Here is a 21352-nt window from a genome sequence, read left to right as displayed (position 1 = left end):
TCATTGGAAAAGACCCTGATGCTGGGAAAGATTGAGGGCAGGAGGAGAAGGGGACAACAGAGGATGAGATGGTCGGATGGCATCACCGACTCAATGGACATGGGTTTGGGTGGACTGTGGGAGTTGGTGATGGACAGGGAGGCCTGGTGTGCTGCGGTTTGTGGGGTCACAAAGAGTTGGACACGACTGAAGGACTGAACTAAACTGAACTGAACTGTGAAGAGAAACAACATTTTTCTTCCCAAGCTGAGATTTTGGAGGATTTGTTTTTAAAGACTTTTTTTTAAGTGGGCCACTTTTAAAGTCTTTATTGAATTTTTTCAATCAGTGTTGCTTCTGTTTGTGTTTTGGGTTTTAGGTCATGAGGCATGTGGGCTCTTGGGCTCTTACCCTTCTAGCTCCCCAGCCAGGGATTGAACCCACACTTTGTGCTTTGGAAGGCAAAGTCTTAATCACTGGACCTCAAGGAAAGTCCCCCTAAGATGAGATTTTTGAATTGAGTATTTTTTCAGGTTATAAAAGTTTTGATGATACTGTATGGAAATTGGAAAGGTTAGCAAAGAATATAAAATTACATGTAATTCTACTATTAATGAACAGCTACTGTTAACAATAGTAAATATGTTCTCAAATCTTACACATATATATAGTCATTTTAATATCTACTTATTTTTGCTTCATTTGGATGTAACATAATTTACTTATTTTCCAGTGATTGGATATATAAATTATTAGCAATTTTTGACTCTTACAAGTAATACTGTAATAAATGTCTCTTAATATATACATCTTGGTTGAAGTTTCAGCTATCTCCATAAAAGATATTCTTATGGGCATGAAAGAAATTAAAGTTCTTGATCAGTACTGCCTAATTGCTTCCTGGAAGTGTTTGGCAAATTTGCAATTCCACTCAACAGTTCCTGAGAGTGGTTGTCTCACATTAACAATTTTTCTAATCTGTGATAATTGTGTGTATAAAAATAGCATCTCTGTTTAATTTGCATTTTCCACTATTAGGACAGCTGAAATATTTAAGCAGCAACATTAGTCCTTTTTAAAAATTCTTCTACAAAATACCTCTCCAGTGCTTTGCCCATTTTGAGGGTGTGTTTCACATGATACATGTATCTTCTATATTTTAATTTATTGCTTAAATCCCAGCAAATGTCTCTATACACAGTATTATTGCATAAGTTGTTATCCTAAATAACCAAATTTTAGTCAGGGATTTCCCATTTTGCGTTATTAAGATCCTCTCTATCATTAGATTGAAATACATGAATGACTCAGCCATCTAACTGGAAAGCAATTTAGATACATATCAAGAATGAACATTATTATTATTATGTTAAGACATGGCACAATGGTAAAGAATCCGCCTGCCAATGCAGGAGGCCCAGGAGACACAGGAAGACCCCCCCGGAGGAGGAGATGGCAAACCGCTCCAGGATTCTCACCTGGGAAATCCCCTGGACAGAGGAGCCTGGCGGGCTGCAGTCCGTGGGGTTGGAAAGAATTGGACCTGACTGAGGAGGAAGCACACCGCATGAAAGACATTAGTGATAAATATCGGAATAATGCTGTAGTCAGTGAAGTCCTTAAGTTGGATAGGATATGGTTCAGAACTTTCTATTTATAGGTCACAGAAGTATAAATTATACCACAAATAGATGTAGTTTAAAGGGAGTAGAAACCAAGAATAGTGGGGAATATTTTCTTTTCATCACTACCAGAAAACAGAGTTACAACCTGTAACTCAGCGATTCTGGATTCCTTCCTTTTGCCAGAAGGAAGGTGAAATCACTGTTTCATCCCCTCCTCCGTGGCTTAGTCGTCTGCCTTCCTGGGCAGTCCATGGGTGCCAGTGGCTATGAGCAGAGATAAACTGGCTATTCTCCCTCTGCCCCCACCTTTCAATAATACAAACAGTCCCCCACTTATGATGGTTCAGCTTTAGATTTTTCCATTTGCATGATGGTGTGCAAGCAATACAGATGTAGTAGAAACCAAACCTTGAATGTTGACTTTGGATATTTTCCCAGCTAGTGATACGAGGCGAGATGCTCTCTCATGATGCTGGCAGTGGGGCAGCATGGCTCCCAGAAAGCCGTGCGATCAGGAGGATAAATAACCCACAGGTTTCTGACATTCTGTACCCAAACCATTCTGTTTTCCACTTTCAGTATGGCGTTCAATCAGTTTTGTTGTTGTTTAGTTGACAATCGTGTCCAGCTCTTTGTGGCCCCATGCACTATGGCCCACCAGGCTCCTCTGTCCTTGCAGTTTCCTTAAACGCGAACACTGGAGTGGTCCTTCTCCAGGGGATCTTCCTGACCCACAGAACAAACCCAAGTCTCCTGCACTGGCAGGTAAGTTCTTTACCACTGAGCAACCTAGGAAGTCCACTCAATAAATTGCATGAGATATTTGACACTTTATTATAAGATAGGCTTTACGATAGATGATTTTGGCCAACTGTAAGAAAGAAAGACAGCACTAAGTCATGTCCTACTCTTGTGACTCCGTGGACTGAATCCCACCAGGCTCCTCTGTCCATGGGATTTCCCAGGCAAGACTACTGGAGTGGGTGGCCATTTCCTTCCCCAGGGGAACTTCCTGACCCAGGGATTGAACCCAGGTCTCCTGCATTGCAGACAGATGCTTTACCGACTGAACTGTAGGCTAATGTAATTGTTCTAAGCACGTTTAAAGTAGGCTAGGCAAAGTTATGATAAGCAGTAAGTTGGGTTTTTTAAATGTATTTTCAGCTTACAATATATTCAATGTACAATGTGTTTATCCAGGAGGTAACCCCATTGGGCTGGGAAGATCCCTTGGAAGAGGAAACAGCAACCCACTCCAGTATTCTTGCCTGAAAATCCCACAGACAGAGGAGCCTGGCAGTCTACAGTCCATGGGTCGCAAAGAGTCAGACATGACAACTGACACACATGCAAAACCCCATTGGAAGTCAAGGAAGACGTGTAGACACACTGCTCTAGCCAGCATTCACTCGACTAGCAACCACCCACTAGGGCACCTCCCAGCCTCACCTGTTCCCAAATCTCCCCACCACCCTGTTTCAGCACTCCTCCCTAGGCTGGAAAATCTCAGCTTTGGAATTCAGTTATTTCCAAGAAGCCACCGCTCAACTAGGAGTGTGAGCAAGGGAGAAAAGACCCAGTTCGGAAGCAAGGCTGTCTGGCTCCGTCACTTGTGTACGCCGGCTGCCAGAACTCCGTGAGCTTCAGTTTCTTTACCTTCCCAACGGGGTGATTGGGAAGATGGACTTAACACAGGTGAGGCACGTGGGAAATTTTGCCCTGTGCTTGACTCAGGAATGGAGAAGGAAATGGCAGCCCACTCCAGTGTTCTTGCCTGGAGAATCCCAGGGACAGAGGAGCCTGGTGGGCTGCTGTCTGTGGGGTCGCACCGAGTTGGACACGACTGAAGCGACTTGGCTGTAGCTGTGGCTGACTCAGGAAACGTTTATCTTTTCTTTCAGAACTCATGCACTTTCAGAAGTGGTGGACGTCACTAGGAGGCAGCATTAGCACAGAAAGAACTAGGTATGCCACACACACACACACACACACTCTCATGTAAACACACTCACACACATGCATGCTCACATCCACATATGTGCACAAAGAGCACACAAACACACTCATGTACAGACACACATCACACTCACATAGGCATGCACACATACGCATGCTCACAAAGAACACACAAACAACATATACTTTCACATATACACATGCACACCAACCACACACACACACATGCAGACATATACTCACACCCATATGCACACACTCCAAGCTCTTTTCTTCCTTCCTTTCTTTCTTTTTTCTCTTTCTTTTAATCTTTTATTTCAGTTTAAGGCGGGGAATGACCTTCAGGCTAGTGGCCAGGAAATGTTACCGATGAACACCTATTATTGAGCTTGGGGGACTCAGAAATGAGAACCTACATATTGAAAGATTGTTCAATGTCTTGGAAATAAGAGAGCTCACTTTCCATAACTCCTTGCAGAAATATGTTATCGCAGGAAATAAAAGTAAAGACCTGGATCCCTTTGCATTTAGAAGCCCACCTTTCATTCTGGAAGAGAAGAGAGCTGGTCGTTGGGAAGCACATGAAGGGGCCTGCTTGTCACAGAACAAGGCCTCGTGGGCCTCGAGCGCTCTTGGGGTGCAGTGGGTCTGCAGTCGCTGGTTGAGCAACGTCACCTGCGATGGAAAAGGCCACATTGGGCCATGTTAAAATGGAGGACCACCCATCTGTGTTTATGGCTTCACTCCACCTGTACTAGGCTGGCTGTGTGCGGAGGACAGTGTTGTTTTCTGGACTCTGAGCCAGCAGGCGAAGTCACCGGACTCTGAGTAGAGAGCGCACAGCTGAATTCTGATGACGGGCAGCCTGGTGATCTAAGAATTTAAGAAGAAAAACATTTTGAATAGAGAGTGCCCTTACAGAGCTAAATGGACCATGTAATCACTAGGCGGACCAGGTAATCACTAAACTGCAACTGGGCAGCTCCCACTGATAGGCTTTTCTAATCCAAATTGCCTCTTCAGACTGAAAAAGAGCAGATTTTTTCTTTCTGTAAAACTATCATTAAATTAGAGGAGTCAGTACTATAGGCTAAGCTCTAAAGTCTACTCTGATTAGTTTTCAAGGACTCAAGCCTACCCGGTGGCCTGAAATGCCTTCCAGTGAAAAAGATTATGCCAAAAGCCATCCACAACAAACTTGCCATATTCCAGGAGGTTTTTTTTTTTTTAATCAAATAGTCTATTAGAAGTTCAACCTGGAGATTTCTTACAAAAAGTTTCAGCAAGACTGATTTGAAAGAACCTATATGGTCAGATAAATACCCAGGAGGGAATTGTGGCATCGTATGGTAGTTCTATTTCGTTTTTTAAGGAACCTCTATATTGTTTTCCACAGTGGTGTCACCAATTCACATTCCCACCAAGAGAGGAGGAGGGTTCCCTTTGCTCACAGCCTCTCCATTGTTTATTGTTTGTGGTCTCTTTGATGATGACCACTCTGACAGGTGTGAGCTGGTGTCTCATTGTGGTTTTAATTTGCATTTCTCTGACAATTAATGATGTGGAGCACCTTTTCGCATGCCCATTGTATATCTTCTTTGGAAAAATGTCTATTCAGGCCTTTTGCCCTTTTTTAAACTGGGGTGGTTTTTTTTGTTTATTTGCTTGTTTTTGTTTTAATGTTCAGTTGTCTGAGCTATTTATATGCTTTGGCTATTAAACTCTTCAGTTCAGTTCAGTCCGTCAATCATGTCCGACTCTTTGCAACCCCATGGACTGCAGCACACCAGGCTTCCCTGTCCATCACCATCTCCTGGAGTTTACTCATACTCATGTCCATCAAGTCGGCGATGGCATCCAACCATCTCATCCTCTGTTGTTCCCTTCTCCTCCTGTCTGCAATCTTTTCTAGCATCAGGGTCTTTTCAAATGAGTCAGTTCTTTACATCAGGTGGCCAAAGCATTGGAGCTTCAGCATCTTATTAAACTGATATATGATTCTTATCAGTCATATAATTAGCAAATATTTTCTCCTATTCAGTGGGTTGTCTTTTTGATTTGTCAGTGGTTTCCTTTGCTGTGCAAAAATTTTTAAGTGTAAATACTTCCCATTTGTTTATTTTTGTTTAATTTCCTTTGCTTTAAGAGACAGATCCAAAAAAATAATGCCATGATTTACATCATAGGGTGTTCTGCCTACGTTTTCTTCACTAATTGGAAGAGATATATGCATCCCAATGTTCATAGCATCACTACTTACAATAGCCAAGATGTGGAAGCAGCTTAAGTGTCCATCAACAGATGAATGGATTAAGAAGATGTGCTATATAATGGAACATTGAATATACATACACACACACACACACACACACACATATATATATATACAATAATTGGGCTATGCAAGAGGTGCAGTGATAAAGAATTGCCTGCCAATGCAGGAGTCACAAGCTTGATTCCCAGGTCAGGAAGATCCCCTGGAGGAGTCAGCGGTAACCCACTCCAGTATTCTTGCCTAGGAAATCCCGTGGATAGAAGAGCTTGATGGGCTACAGTCAATGGGATCACAGAAGAGTTGGACACAACTGAATGACTGAACGACCACAACAGTGGGACTTTGGAGATTTTGAACGACAGCCTGGGAAGAGCCACACTGGTTTGTGTAAGGGAAGAGGCTCAGAAGAGCATCTTGGTGAAGAGATCAGACCTGCACCAGGTGAAGGCACCTGAGTCCCGAGGACCAAACGTCCTCGAGAAGAGACCTGGGGGGAGACAGAGGTGAAGAGCCGTGATGAGTACGCCAATCACAACATTGTACACCGCACCGTACACCAATGTGGAGCCGGCAAAGACCAACAGCCCTTTCTGGGACTTTTATGAAAACAAGGGACACAGATGAGAAACGGAGTATTTTCTGCCACAATAATAAACAAGGATGTCACAGCCGGCAGGGATCTGGCCCTCCTTGTGTGAACTTCTGAGCCCTCAGGGCGCCCAGGAGGAGAACGGTACTCGCAGTCTGAACCGCCAGCCCGCAGGCGCTCCGGCGGTGAGCATGGAGGACTCGGGAGCCTCCCAGAGGACTGAGGTGCCCACGAAAGGGCGACGTCAGGGAGCCCAGACGCCTGCGTCGCCCCGTATCCAGGAAAGCGCCAGATCCTCACCTTGAGATATCTGGCTTTCTTTAATTCACAAAAATACTTTTGATGTCCACACTACCTGCCCCTTGTGGCCAACTTCTGTGTAACCTGACTCCCCTCCCGCCTCCTCAGAGCAGTTCTCTCAGTCACTTGAGACGCTTCAAGTTTCCAGGACTTGAAGTCCTAAAAGTTCCCACCAAATAAAACATAACTCTCAACTTTAGGTTGTGACTATTTTAAGTTGACACAGATGGGGAGCGGTAGCTAGAAAATGATGTGAGGTAACAGTGAGGTTTTCTTTTTTAAGTGATGATATTATTGGAACAGACCCTGATGCTGGGAAAGATTGAGGGCAGGAGGAGAAGGGGGCGACAGAGGAGGGGATGGTTGGATGGTGTCATGGACTCAAAGGACATGAGTTTGAGCAAACTCTGGGAGACGGTGGTGACAGAGGAGCCTGGTGTGCTGCGGTCCGTGGAGAAGAGCAACTCAACAACATTATTGTATATTTGTGTAGAACTGCTCCAGTAGAAAGGGAGAAAAAAATGGAAGATCATTCATCTCAGGAGCAAAATTCTTAACTAAGGAGACAGAAGATGGGGTCCTGGGCATGAGGTTTGCCCTTAGATGGGATCTCAGAGTAAGGAGACAGAGCGCAGAGAACTTGGTACAGACTCTGCTGAGGTGACAGACTTGGTTGTGCGAAGACTGAAAAGGTTCTTTCCTGTTTTCTTGGTGAAATAAGAGCAGGATGCTGTCTGAGAGGGAAGGAGGGTGGCTTGAGCAGGGCTAAGAGACACAGCCCTGTCAGGAGGCGGGCTGAGGACCAACCAGAGCAATGCGGCAGAACTGCCAGGCGCAGCTGAGCTCGTGTGAGGTTCGTGTCCATGGATCAAAGCGGGACCTAACAGCATAATTGTGAAGTTCCTTTTTGTTTCAGCAACGTTCAGCTGCTCTGGTGCCGGCACAGGAAACAACTAGAGCCTGCGGTGGGTCAGAGGCATGTTGGTGGACAAGGAGAGATTTCTAGGCATTATGTAAACCAAGCTATCCGAGTCCAGACCCAGTTCTACTGGCCTGAAGGTCTACGCACTCTGTTTATCTTTTACAGTGACACTTCTCAAAAAAGGCAGAGTTATCTGGGGACTTTGTTACAGATGCATATTTGGGGGCCAACCTCAGAAATCCCAGTACACAGCATTTTTTCCTTTGTGATTATTACCAGGCGAAACTGATGCTGGAGTCTACGGACCATTCTAAGAAAATAATTGCATTGCAGTTGTTTTGAGTGAGTAGAATTAGGGAGAGGGGAACTGGGCAACCCGGGTAATTACTTACACTTTCCGTTTCACAGCTGTGCAAGAACAATGTCCCAAATATTTGGGTTTCTGAATTTGGCCACGTGATGCGAAGAGCTGACTCATTTGAAAAGACCCTGATGCTGGGAAAGATTGAGGGCAGGAGGAGAAGGGGACGACAGAGGATGAGATGGTTGGATGGCATCACTGACTCAATGGACATGAGTTTGAGTAGACTCTGGGAGTTGGTGATGGACAGGGAGGCCTGGCATGCTGCAGTCCATGGGGTCGCAAAGAGTTGGATATGACTGAGCAACTGAACTGAACTGAACTGATGTAAAGAGCTGACTCACTGGAAAAGACTGATGCTGGGGAAGATCGAGGGCAAGAGGAGAAGGGTGTGGCAGAGGATGAGATGGTTGGATAGTATCACTGACTCAGTGCACATGAATTTGAGCAAACTCTGGGAGATAGTGAAGGACAAAGGAGCTTGGCATGCTGCAGTTCAAGGGGTCACAAAGAGTTGGACATAACTTAGCAACTGAACGATAGCAAGCAAAAAACCAGATAACTAAAAGTAAGCTACCATGAGGAGTAACACGGCAATGGCTGACACCGCAAATTCAGTCACTTTATTTTTCCATTTCCATTGGGTTCCTTGGACAGACGCATACAAGCATGACATTTAATTTTCAGTGTGAAAACCAGCTCAGCATGGTTTTACATCAGATGCATCCGTTTTCCAGAAAGCAAAAGAACTGTGCTCTGTTTGGGGAGAAAAAATAAATAAATACTGTAAGAGAAACAATCATTTCTTAAATTTGTTAAATAGCCAAGCCAAATCAAATACATTTTATAAACGTGTAGAATAAATCTAATTATATGAATGAAAGCATTCCGTGTGAGGTTTAAGTGATTCAAGAAAACATCAGGGAAAAGATAAAGCAATCATTTCCAAGAGAGAAAATGAAAGGTTCTATATAATTCTGACACTCAAGATTAAAAGAAAAAACTGCATCAGCCCTTTATTTATCCCCAATGTACCCACAGCACTCATCTGTCTGCAGACTATAGGCGAGAACAGCCTGAAGAAATACATTAACCAAGCTCTGTTTGACTTTTTTAAATTACCCTCTGCTAGTACTATTTCTGCCGATCTGTACCAGGATTTTTTGTCAGTTTTAGTACGTAACTTCGCACCAGGGCTCTGCTCTATTTTGAACAATAACAATTTGTGCAGTGCATTTCTAACTGTTTGTAATTAAGAGTGAGAAGAACTGTCATGCTTATCACTGAGCACCCACAGCATGTCATGGGTGAGATTTCTAATCATCAAACCTTTGAGGTGGGTATTGTTTGCTGGTTCTCGTTTCCTCCTCTGTCTCTAGCTGCCCACTTCTCAGACCTCTCTTCCCTAATCTGCTCCCAGCTGTGTCCTCTGCCAGCTGATACAGGGCTGACGACATTCTAGAAGCATCTCTGAACCCAGATGCAATCATAGCTTCAGCCTCTGGCTGGCTCTTCCTTTGTGGCAACAAAGGTATTTATTTAGACCTGAAACTAATGGCTTAAATGCTGACCATTGTACACTCCTTTATCTCACACAAACACAATGTCATCTTTCTTTAAATGTTTTGCTGTAATGAATGCTTTTCTCTAACGGGTACTTTTCAAACTCCAGGAACTGTCAAAAGAGGGAAAGAAATGTTAGATCTGTAAACCAACGACCATTGACTTGAATTACTTTGTAATTTGGGGTGAGTTCATTATCATTTGGGCTCAAGAGGTGGTAAACATTATTATTCAATATTCCAATCAATGTCATTATTATTATTCACATATAATCTGGAATTATACACCATGGCATAATTTAACACTCATCAAAGAAAGCCACAATCCTGACTGAGTTTTAAGGAAAAGAATTGGAAAGGAAACAGGAAATACCAAATGCAGTTACTGCTTCATCTTGCTATTTTCTCCTGTCCAACCCTCCTTTTAAAAATCCAGTGGCCAAACTGACATGGCTTATTTTAGTCATTATGTGTCAATAATAAAAGTATAAATTATGATTACTAGACTGTTAAAAAGAATGCAGTAATGCCATTTGCAGCAACATGGATGGGCCTAGAGATGGTCACACTGAGTGAGACAGAGAAGAAAAAACATCGTACAACATCCCTTATATGTGGAATCTAGAAAGAAATGATACAAGCGAACTTACTTACAAAGAGAAAGACTCACAGAGGTAGAGAAGGAACTTACAGTGGCCGGGGGAAAGGACAGGGAGAAGGGCTAGTGGGGGAGTCTGGGACGGACATGTACACACACCTATTATTTAAAATGGACAGCTAACAAGGACCTCCTGTAAGCACAGGGGACTCTGCTCAACGTTACGTGGCAGCCTGGATGGGAGGGGAGCTTGGGGGAGAATGGACACAGGTATACGTATACGGCTGAGTCCCTTCACTGTTCACCTTAAACTATCACAACATTGTTCATCGGCTACATCCCAGTACAAACTGAAATTTTTTTTAAAAAGTACTGATTATGGCCAGGGCAAGGGAAATGCCAGCTAAACACTCCAGCACTAAACTCACCCTTGAAGCACTTGGGGATTTCGATAGTGCCGTCTATGCACTGGGCATCTTCTGTGTAGCTGCACTTCTTTTCCTTATTCTTGCAGAAGAAAGAAATCTTTTGGCCATGCAGCATTCCATTCTTAAATTTGTTCTGGATAGCTACTCTCTCTCCTTCGTATATCACAGTAGCTTTTTTAACAGATAACTTACAAGACGCTGAAAGAGACAATATTTGTAGTCAAGACGGGACTTCATTTACTGTTTCTTAAAGAGAATGTGCAGAGAAGGCAATGGCACCCCACTCCAGTACTCTTGCCTGGAAAATCCCATGGACGGAGGAGCCTGGTAGGCTGTGGTCCATGGGGTCGCTAAGAGTCAGACAGGACTGAGCGACTTCACTTTCACTTTTTTACTTTCACACATTGGAGAAGGAAATGGCAACCCACTCCAGTGTTCTTGCCTGGAGAATCCCAGGGACGGGGGAGCCTGGTGGGCTGCCGTCTATGGGATCACACAGAGTCAGACACGACTGAAGTGACTTAGCAGCAGCAGCAGCAAAGAGAATGTAACATCAGAACCACTCGATGAGTAGACCTGAGACAAATGGCCCAAGAGGAGAAGATTCTAAGAAGGGGCGTGGTGCGTAGCCTCAGCAGCATTGCCAACTGCAGTTCTTTATCACTAGGACCATGAACCACGGCTTCCAGGACCACCTCTTCTTCCCCTGGAGTGGCCACGTGAGAAGGTCAGAGCAGAAGCATCAGGTGCTCTGCTTCCCTGGTGGGGCAGTGGTTAAGAATCCGCCTTGCAATGCAAGGTTGGTCCCCGGCCGGGGGAAGACCCCCACAGGCCCCAGAGCCCGTGCTCAGCAGCAAGAGAAGCCCCCGCAGTGAGAAGCCTCACGCCGCGTCCAAGAGAAGCCCGGTCCACTTCTAGTGGTTCCGCGTTCTGGTAGCAACTAGGGAAAGCCCACACAGCGGTGAAGACCTAGCACAGCCAATAAATAAATAAACTGTTTTTTAAAAAGCACTTCTATCAGATACACAGCTGGAGAGAACTAATGTAGGGTTCCCGAGGGGGAGGGAGGGGGGAGGAGGTGGGAGGCTGGGGTTGACGTAGATACGCTGCTGATACCCTGCATGAGAGACCTAGTGAGAGCCTGCTGCATAGCGCGGGAGTCTCCCCAGTGCCCCGTGGTGACCGGCCGGGAGGGAAACAAGGAGGGCACGCGTGTATACTACGGCTGATGCGCTTTGCCGTCCAGTAGAAACACAACATGGTGAAGCTACCATACTCCAACAAAACGTTTTTAAAAAAAGACCCCGCTGTTGCAGGTAAGTCTCCCCTGCCCACCCTGCTCCCGCTCACTGACCAGGCGCACCCACCCCCGAGCCAGGTGAGTGTGGGCTGGTAACAGCTCCCAAGTACTCCCTTCTCTGAAAAACGGCCTTCAGCCACCGGGAGCCTCCTCTTCCAGGAGAGCGTGCACGTCAGCCCGGGGGCAGGGAAGCGGGCAGCCCACAGCCTGTGCAGACTCATAGGGGGATCAAGATAAGTCCCCTCGCCTCTCCATGGCATCAGCAGCCCTGTCCAGAGCTCCCCGGGGGTTAAACTGACGTTATACTGTAGCTGAGCCCACTTCCTTGTTCCAGACATGGGCCCTGCGTCTGCAGCGCCAGCATCTCCTGGGACCTGGTAGAAATGCTACTTCTCAGGTCCTATTCCAGACCCGGTGAACCAGAGACTCTGTTTAAACAAGCCCTCCAGGTGCTTCTGATGCAGGGAGGCTTGAGCGCCCATGTCCGGCTCCATCCTACCTGCCTCACTCTCTTTTTCCTGAGACTCAGTACATCAGCTGCGTTTGAGTCCCTGTCTCAGGCTCTGGTTCGAGGGGACCCCAACCTAGTCATTCTCCATTTTGCCCACTTTCCTTCTAGCCCACAGCAGCCTGAGCAGAGCCACAGCGCACCCCTGACGCTCACTGAGTAAGTACAACACGGGCCAGATCAAGGAGCCGTGACGTTAAAGGAACCAGCTTCTCAGGGAAAAGATGCCCTGAGTGAGGACCCTTCAGGTGACAGGTCCTGGCACAGAATCAGGCCAGGTTCAAGCTGAGGAAGCGGAGAAACAGAGATACACGGGGACCCTGAGGCCCCCGTGGAGAGAGTAGCAGCGGTTCCTGACTGAGTTCCGTCCTCATTTCCCCAGACTCATGGTCCATACGATCGCCTGTTGCCGTTTGTAGTTAATCACCATTTCCAGGAACTCGCTTGACTGTGTGGTGGGTTTTGCCCCAGTGAGAAGAGCCTTGACTAGAACAAAGTGAAACAGGATGGTCATGGGCCAAGACGTAAAAGCAGCTGTAGGAAGTCCATACAATCTTCCACCACGTCATCAAGGCCTACAACAGAAACGCTTGTCTCACGCAGTCAGGAGGGACCTCCTGGTGGTCCAGCGGTTAAGAATCCGCCATCCAGGGGCCGTGGGCCTGATTCCTGTTCAGGAGACCACGAGCCCACACGCCGCAGGGCAGCTAAGCCTGTGTGCCAAAACTACAGCGCCCAAGAGCTGAGACTGAGACCCGATGCAGCCAAAACTAAATAGATGAATAAAGTATATAGTTTTTAAATCTCAAACAGGCTTGCTAGGTGTGAAGTGTTCATATAAATCCCAGTAGCTGTGAAGCAAGTCTGAGAAACAAAGTGGAAAATGACTGGAACAAGAAAATGGCCAGTAAAGGAGATTCACCGGATGAATCTGGAGGCGGTTTGAGACCTTACCCATATCTCATACCTTTACAGCTTGGCTGTGCAGACCAGTTTCCAAATTTGGTGCATTCTACTTCTTCCGGTCCATCCAAGGAATACGTTTCATGGCAGCCAAACGTGGCGGTGTCCTTGTAGTAGAGCACTGGATTTGCAGGATAGTTCACAAACCCATTGTCTGGTCTTGATGGGAATGGGCATTTTACTTCTAAAAAGTTTAAGCAATAAGCTGTGTTAGCATAAACAGTGTGGGGCCCGGTGATTACGGAATAGTTTCAAGCTCCTCTTACACCGGTGAATCACTGGGTGATTCCTGTGACTTCCCCTTTATCTCATCCTCGTGAGACCCTGGGTGTTAAAATAGAAACAACAACACTTTGAAAGTAAATTAATGAGTTACCAAGTTCTTTGGGCTTTTGTATAATCACAAGGTATTATTTATTGCAAACTTCATCTGCACATCATCTAAGATGGTGGGTTTGAACAAAAGAAAAGTCTGTCTCTTTCAATCAGCAGACCATGAAATTAAAACACAAAGATTCCCTCCATGCACAGTAGAACACTATTATTTGGATTTTAAATGTTAAACATAATTCTTATGATTTCTTCAGACTATACAAGAAGCCAGCATGAAATATGAAGGAGAAAAGCGATGCTGCTCCCTGGCCTTCTGAAGACCCCCAGCGGGAAAGTCCTAAATCCATACCCCTCTTTGTTGTTGCTGTTGTTCAATCACTAAGTCTGTCCAACTCTTTGCGACCCCATGGACTGCAGCACGCCAGGCTTCCCTGTCCTTCGTCATCTCCCGGAGTTTACTCAGTTCATGTCCATTGAGTCGGTGATACCATCCAACCATCTCATACTCTGTCGTCCCCTCTTTACCACACTACAGAAAACCAGGCTGGATGGAGGAGTACAGAGCTTTTGGAAGGTAGTCTAATGTGATGGTTCAAGGATACAAAAGCCATGGACTTCGCTGGTCCAGTGACTAAGACTCCACGCTCCTGAGTTCCACCCCTGGTCAGGGAACTGGATACGACATGCTTCAACTAAAAGATCCCACGTGCTGCAGCTAAGACCCAGCACAGCCAAATAAATAAAATGGATTTTTAAAAAAAGAGTACAAAATTCGGAGTTGGACTGCTTGGATCAGTTTTGGTTCTTCCACAAATTGAGTACAAAGGAATGTATGAGTTTATAATGAAACTAAAGAGAAACAGTCCATGGAAGAAAAACTTTTCCCTGTAGAAGAATTCCAGGTAATAAATATCAAAGGACAGATAACATTAGAAAGCCACCATTTTGCAACCACCAGTGCCTCAGCTGACTGAGTCCAGGGTTATCAATGGACGCTGAAATGACTGCTCAAGAGTGGGTGTTCACACAGCCTCCAACTACCACCACAGGCTGCGTACTAATTCCAAAGAGGAAGAGATGCTTTTTCACCAAGAGAAGAAGGGTGTACCCCCTCGGCCACGGGATCGCAGTACCCCTGGCCGTGGCTGACTGACACCTCGTGCCTTCTGCTGAGAGGGAGTGCGTTCTTAAAAAACGTTAACTTGGGGCTAATCGTGAGTAAATAAGCCGCCAAACTCACATTCCGGAAACTGCTAGAGACAACCAGCACGCACTCTTCATAAACATCAGTGAAAGATGACGGAAAGGGCAGAGGATCATTCGCAACTACAGGACTAAAGGAGACGAAAGAGATGTGACAGCCAGACAGAGGTGTGGGTCACGATTGGATTTCACAGAGAACAAGACGTGTGTGTGAAGGAGCGTCTGGATCAGGTGGGGCAATTTGCATATGAAATAAACATTGCTAATTGTATATAATTGTTTACATTATTATCGTTAGTAATTCCAACACGTTAAATGTCTTGGGTACAGGGACAACATAGGAGAATCTCATTGTTATTAGGATGTTCATGCTGCTGACGTGTTCATGGGTAAGTGTCATGATGGGTATAACTTATTTTCAGAAGATTCAGGGGGAAAAGCATGTCTATAAAGAAAGAGAGAGCATGTCACAACATGCTCATGGCTGACGTATCAATGTAAACAGCTGAAAATAAGAAGAAAAAAAGAGCCCACGCAGAATCCACTAATTAGGAGAATTAAATGAGATGACATATGCATAAACATGAGTTCAGTCCCCCAAAAGGTGCTAGGTGTTAGGTGTAGCACGACCTCCCCTATGCTAAAAAGTACTTCGTTGGAATCACTCAGCAGACGTCTGTACTGTCCACTGCGGGAGAAGGTAACAGACTTTAGCGTCACTCCTCGAACGCATGATAAAGTCTATAATCTGCCTACTCATTATGCAGTGGACAAATTCACAGACAGTAATGGGACTTCCCTGATGGCCCAGTGGTTGAGACTCCATGCTCCCACTGCAGGAGGCATGGGTCTGATCTTTGATTGGGGAAGATCCCACATGCCACATGGTCAATAAACAAATAAATATAGCAATGATGAGTCCAATTAAAGGAGAGAGAATTTTCATATATATTTTTTAATTGAATATTCTTGTGATTCTTAAATTTAGGTAAAAACTACAAAAGCTTATATCGATCTGACTGCAACCCAGTTTTTCACCTTAAATCTCTCAAAAGTAAAGTGAAAACTTTAGTTACTCACTCATGTCTGACTCTTTGCAACCCCATGGACTGCAGCCCGCCAGGTTCCTCTGTCCATGGGATTTCGCAGGCAAGAATACTGGAGTGGGTTGCCGTTTCCTTCTCCAGGGGATCTTCCCGACCAGGGATCGAGCCCAGGTCTCCTGCATTGCAGGTGGATTCTTTACTGCTGAGCCACCAGGGAAGCCCTGATCTCTTTGGATTTCCCAGTTTAATCCAGGCGTCTCTTCAGCAACCTCACTGTGACATTCAGCTGTCCATGCTCAGGCCCTGTTCTTCCCTGTCCCCTCCCCAGCTCCACCTCTTCCTTCGGCATGCCTGCACTGTTCCCCACTCCACCCGCACCTCCTCCTCCCACGAGCTCTCCCAGGCTGCTCCAGACTGTCCATTGTACCTCCTCTCATCACCCTGAGCCAGAAGCCAGGTCTCCATCATCCGGTACACTCAGCCCCAGGCACAGAGCAGCGGCCACGGTAAGCAAGGCCATTCAGAACCCTCCGGGAGAGCGGAATCTGCAGTCTTCTTCAACAGAGAGACCCTGCACTCCCATGACTGCTTTGCCACATCATCGCACTTACCCCTGCATTCTGGCAACTGCGTCCAGTTCCCATGTTCTGTGCAGGTAACCGTGTCACTTCCAAACATCGCATGGTGTGGCAAGCACTCAAAGACTGCCTTGCTGCCATAGAAGGAGTTGTTCCCAGCCAACGGCTTGTAAACGCTGAGTTTTGCAAACTTGGGTATGGGTGGTGGAGGGCAGGTTATAGCTGAAAAAAGAAAGAACTGTCATTTGAATGAAAATAGTTGAGTCATTTTTAAACAAAATACTCTTTACAGAAAGGAAAAACTCCAAAGATTAACTTGAGATAATGCAAAATTTGATCAAATGCCAGGGTAACCACAGTCCATTGGAGAAGCCAGGGAAGAAAATGTGATCAGAAAATCAGATGTCTGAGCCAGTCAGAAAACTGAAAAATGAAGGGAATTTAAGTTTTGCCATCACTGATTTGCCTGTCACAAGACCATGTTGCTTAGGTGACCAAACGTCTTGGAACGAAATGCTACCCTGAAGACATTTCTCGGAGTCAGAATTGGTGAAGGACCTCACCGAGCCAGCATCCTGCAAAGCTACTGATGACAAGAAGTCAGTGACACCTGAGTGACACCTTGGTGCTAATGCAGGTTTGTTCGCTCCCGCTGAATACCTCCTGCGTTTGTACTCTCTCTGTGTGGAGCCTGCACAAGTAGCTTCACGCAGGGACTCAGAAGTGGGCTGTCATCCTGACCTAAGTGATCTAGAGCTTCAAAGCTAGGGTTAGGGTGTGTCACTCCAAAGCGGCTGCTTCATCTTCCAGAGTAAGAGACCAGGATGGGGCTTCCCCGGTGGCTTCTTGGTAAAGAATCCACCTGCCAATGCAGGGGACACGGGTTTGATCCCTGATCCAGGAAGCTCCCACGTGCCAAGGGGCAATGAAGCCGGTGCGCCCAGCAGCCTGTGGTCTAGACAGAAGCCCCTGAAAACAAAGCCTGCACCCCGCCACCAGAGAGGAGCCCCCACTTGCTGCAACGAAAGGCCCATGGAACAACCAAGGCCCAGCACAGCCACCAAAAATCAATCAGTAAAATCATTTTAAGAAGATGTCAGGATGAGCAGTCCCAAAACAGGTGAGCAACCATCTTAGGGAGCTGGGGCTGAGGGGTTTAGGGTGTAGGTCTTGTATTGGTAAAACCAGGAACGTCCCAGGCCAACCAAGCGGTCACCCTCCTAGAGCTGGACCCGGAGACTCACGGGCACAGACAGGAATGTCTGGGCTCCACTTTCCTTCCTCAGTGCATTTCGCAGAACTAGCTCCTTTCAGATAAAACCTGCAGAGGGAAAATTGAACCCATTAAATTATAGAGTCATCCACCCCCGGCACCTCAAATTTTTTTCCCATCAAGCTGTGCTGCAGACAAATACTATTGGCTTCTTTTCCATCTTTCCATACTGTTTTCCTGAGAGGCTTAAATTCCTCTAAGGCTCAGCAGGCCTCCCAGCCTGGGGCTGCAGGGCGATTGCTGAAGCATGCGAGGGTTCCATCACCGCTGGGTGTGGAGGCCCACCCCACCTCCAGTCTCCAAACCCCTGGTCTCCAACCAGCTGGTCAGGGTAACGGCTTCCAATCCAAGACACCGCTTTTTCGGGGGTCACAAAAGTGAATCATACTTAGTCACCTCTAACACTCATTTTCTGAGAGCCTGCTGGCCCAAATGTGTTATAATTTGGGCTGTAATAATTTGGGCTGTCAATGCAGTCTATCAACATTATAAATGTGCCATTGTCCTTGAAGACAATGTGTTCAAGGTCACACATCAAGAACCTATTAATAAATTGGTCTTTCAGTTGAAAGGACTGCATTTCTCTTTCACACACAGTATTTCTTAATCTCTCATCACAAACAAGGATCCTCGGTGAACTTTTGCCTGACCTGATGGCCAGCGGGCTGTTGCCTGGGTCACCCGTGGTGTTTGCTCGTGAGGAGGACCAGCCGGGGTCCCTCCGGACACGCTTTCTCCCCGGGGAGGCGGTCCTGGTGAGAGGAGGGCGTTTCTACACCATCACCCTCAGTCTCCTCCACAGAATTCTCCTCTACTCTGTGCTCAGGCGCTCAGGCGTGTCCGACTCTTTGCGACCCCATGGACTCTAGCCCACCAGGTTCCTCTGTCTATGGCATTTCCCAGATTACTGGAGAGGGTTGCCAGGTCCTTCTCCAACGGATTTCTCAACCCCAGGGATCAAACCCACGTCTCCTGCATTAGCAGGCAGATTCTTTACCAGTGAGCCTAGGTCACAGTCCATTAAATTAGCCTAAAGCCCAAGTCTGACTACTAGAATACTTTAACCCCAAGCCAAGATTTGGCCCAGGGATTATAAAGAATTATCACCCAGCTTCAATAATTTCAATGTACTCCTCGTATGAGTAGCTAATCAGGTGCAGAAAAATTAGATAGAGCATCGATTTTGTATTTTACCAACTACTGTATTCTCCACCCCACTCCAACTTCACTGTGGATTTTTATTCAGTGATCCATATTCAGCAAGTCCAGCCTAAAGACTAGAAAGAAAACACGGGCCAGCCTTGATGTTCAGCTTAAGGGAGCAGGAATGCACAACCTCTGTGAGCCAAAAGTCCTTACCCGGTGTGGCAGGAAAAGCTGATCGTGTTGGGATATTCAAATGTTGTGTAGCGTACCGTTCCATTTTCTAAGATCCCAGCAAAAGGACATACTCTGGCTGTGATTTAAAGATAAAAGCATCAATTTCTAGTTACAGAATTTCCTGTTAAAATAAAAGTGTTTAAACTCATTTCTATCTTTTGATCCAGTGACTCTACTGATAACTATTCTCAGAAGTTAACTCAGAATAACCTAAATGACACATGTACTATGGAGTCCATTGTATTGTTACTTCTTGTTTTTTTGGTTTTTTGTTTGTTTGTTTTGGTGGTGGGGGCATGCAGCATGCAGGATCTTAGTTCCCAAACCAGGGAGAGAACCCATGCCCCCTGCAGTGGAAGCGCAGAGTCTGAACCACTGGCCACCAGGGAGGCCCCTGCACATTAGAGCTGTTAGTTAAAATGACAAAAATCGAACAGTCTAAATGTTCACTCTATTGTGGTTGTTTAGTCACTCAGTAGTGTCCTACCCTTTTTCATCCCCATGGACTGCAGCCCGCCATGCTCTGTCCATGAGATTTCTCAGGCAAGGATATTGGAGTGGGTTGCCATTTCTTTCTCCAGGGAATCTTCCTGACCCAGGGATTGAACCTGCATCTCTTGAGTCTCCTGTATTGGCAGGTGGATTCTTTACCACTGAGCCACCTGGGAAGCCCCTTAATATTATATATATACTATGCATAATATTGTATATATGATGCATAACATTGATTTAATATAATGTTTGTATTTTATTAGAAATATAATTTGTGATATCATATCCACTTCTCTTTTCACATCTGCAGTGCTTCCCTCTCCTTTTATCATACCAAGTCTCTTTTTAAAATCTCCCCTAGCTAATTCCAGTTGTTGTGGCTAATTCCCATTCGACCTTTTGTGACCCCATGGACTGCAGCACGCCAGGCTCCCCTGTCCACCACAGTCTCCCGGAACTTGCTCAGATTCGTGTCCACTGAGTCAATGATGTCGTCTAAGCAGCTCATCCTCTGCCGCCCTCTCCTCCTGGCTTCGGGCAAACAGCACTGACTGTCCGCAGTCTCTCCTCCCATGAAACCCACCCCCACCCCCACAGGCCCTCGTGTTTCTCCACTGCCCCCCGCCCCGCAGCTCTGCTGGCCTCCTGCACCCGGAGCTGGACAAGGTCAGTCATCTCCCCACCATGTGCCCGATCAGAATGAGCAGAGACTGTGCAGAAGGAGGCTGACTTACGTATGCATTTCAGCGTGTTGATGGGCCAGAGTCCTGTGAGCGGGCACGTAAACCGCCGGATCGCTCCCCGGGACACGTAGCCCGGCTGGCAGGAGAACACTATCTGCTCCCCAGGCTCATAGGACCGTTTCAGTGGAACCACCATGGAAAATGGTACCTCATCTGGCTTGGGGCAGGCTGAAACAGAGCAGAAAGCAGTTGGTTGAGAAACCCATATTTGCCTTTTTAAGTTTAGCTGGCCCACACAAATGAAAAACATTTAATGCTACCAAAATATTTACACTTTGTTTTGCTCCAAATACTTGACATATGCTGTACCCCAGCTAATCTCCTCACCAGCTTTTAAAAGAGGTTAGATGTGTTATCCCCATTTCATAGGCCAGTATACTGAGGCTTAAAGGAGCTAAGTATCTTGCCGAGGAGTTTAAGCATGGCTCCGTCAAACAATAAGCACCAATCCAGTCTTCCCAGCATCCACCCTAAAGAGAATTTAGCTAATCCCTGTGGGCCCCCAGCATTTACCAGAGGGTTGGGTATGCGCTCAGTCATGTCCAACTCTTCTTGACTGCACGGACTGTAGCCCACCAGGCTCCTCTGTCCATGGGATTTCCCAGGCAAGAATACTAGAGTGGGTTCCATTTCCTTCTCCAGGGGATCTTCCCACCCCAGAGATCAGTCCCACGTCTCCTGCACTGGCAGGCAGGTTATTTACCACTAGTGTCACCAGGGAAGCCCAGGATTGGATTTTTTTTTTTTTTTCAAAAGCCGTGAGTACTTACTTCGTCCTGCAATAGCAACGTGGCAGAGAAAACCCGACAACAAGATGAGCACTGGGGGAATCATCGCGGGTGGGTCACAATGGCACTGCCAGAGTGGCTTTCCTCTCCTAAAAGGAGAGCTGTAAATATTGATGTGCTTAAATATTAACCATTTGGGGGTGTACTTTT

At 46.2% G+C, this 21352-nt stretch overlaps 1 protein-coding gene across 1 annotated transcript; it reads right to left on the bottom strand.

Annotated features, from left to right (window-relative positions):
• Positions 1-8608: 8608 nt before the first annotated feature.
• Positions 8609-21317, bottom strand: APOH (apolipoprotein H). The gene is made up of 8 exons (XM_043443324.1): positions 21185-21317; positions 20406-20582; positions 19159-19255; positions 17771-17847; positions 16560-16748; positions 13371-13550; positions 10596-10793; positions 8609-8763 (listed from the first exon to the last, which is right to left on the bottom strand). Exons 1-8 carry the CDS (start codon positions 21246-21248, stop codon positions 8708-8710), a joined length of 1038 nt encoding a protein of 345 aa, XP_043299259.1. The 5' UTR covers positions 21249-21317; the 3' UTR covers positions 8609-8707.
• Positions 21318-21352: the final 35 nt, after the last annotated feature.

The sequence above is a fragment of the Cervus canadensis genome, chromosome 1, assembly GCF_019320065.1.
Source record: "Cervus canadensis isolate Bull #8, Minnesota chromosome 1, ASM1932006v1, whole genome shotgun sequence".
In the NCBI taxonomy this organism is placed as follows: domain Eukaryota; kingdom Metazoa; phylum Chordata; class Mammalia; order Artiodactyla; family Cervidae; genus Cervus; species Cervus canadensis.
Note: the sequence above shows the minus strand (reverse complement) of the source record. Positions and strands in the feature narration are given on the sequence as shown.

Bases quoted from the DNA above. Each gene is read 5' to 3' on its own strand.
- APOH (XM_043443324.1), bottom strand. From the start codon at position 21,248: ATGATTCCCCCAGTGCTCATCTTGTTGTCGGGTTTTCTCTGCCACGTT. The intron at 10,794-13,370 runs GTATGAGATATG...TGTCTCTTTCAG, and splicing joins TGCACAGCCAAGCTGTAAAG to CGTCTTGTAAGTTATCTGTT. The intron at 8,764-10,595 runs GTGAGTTTAGTG...CTCCCCAAACAG, and splicing joins AATCCCCAAGTGCTTCAAGG to AGCACAGTTCTTTTGCTTTC.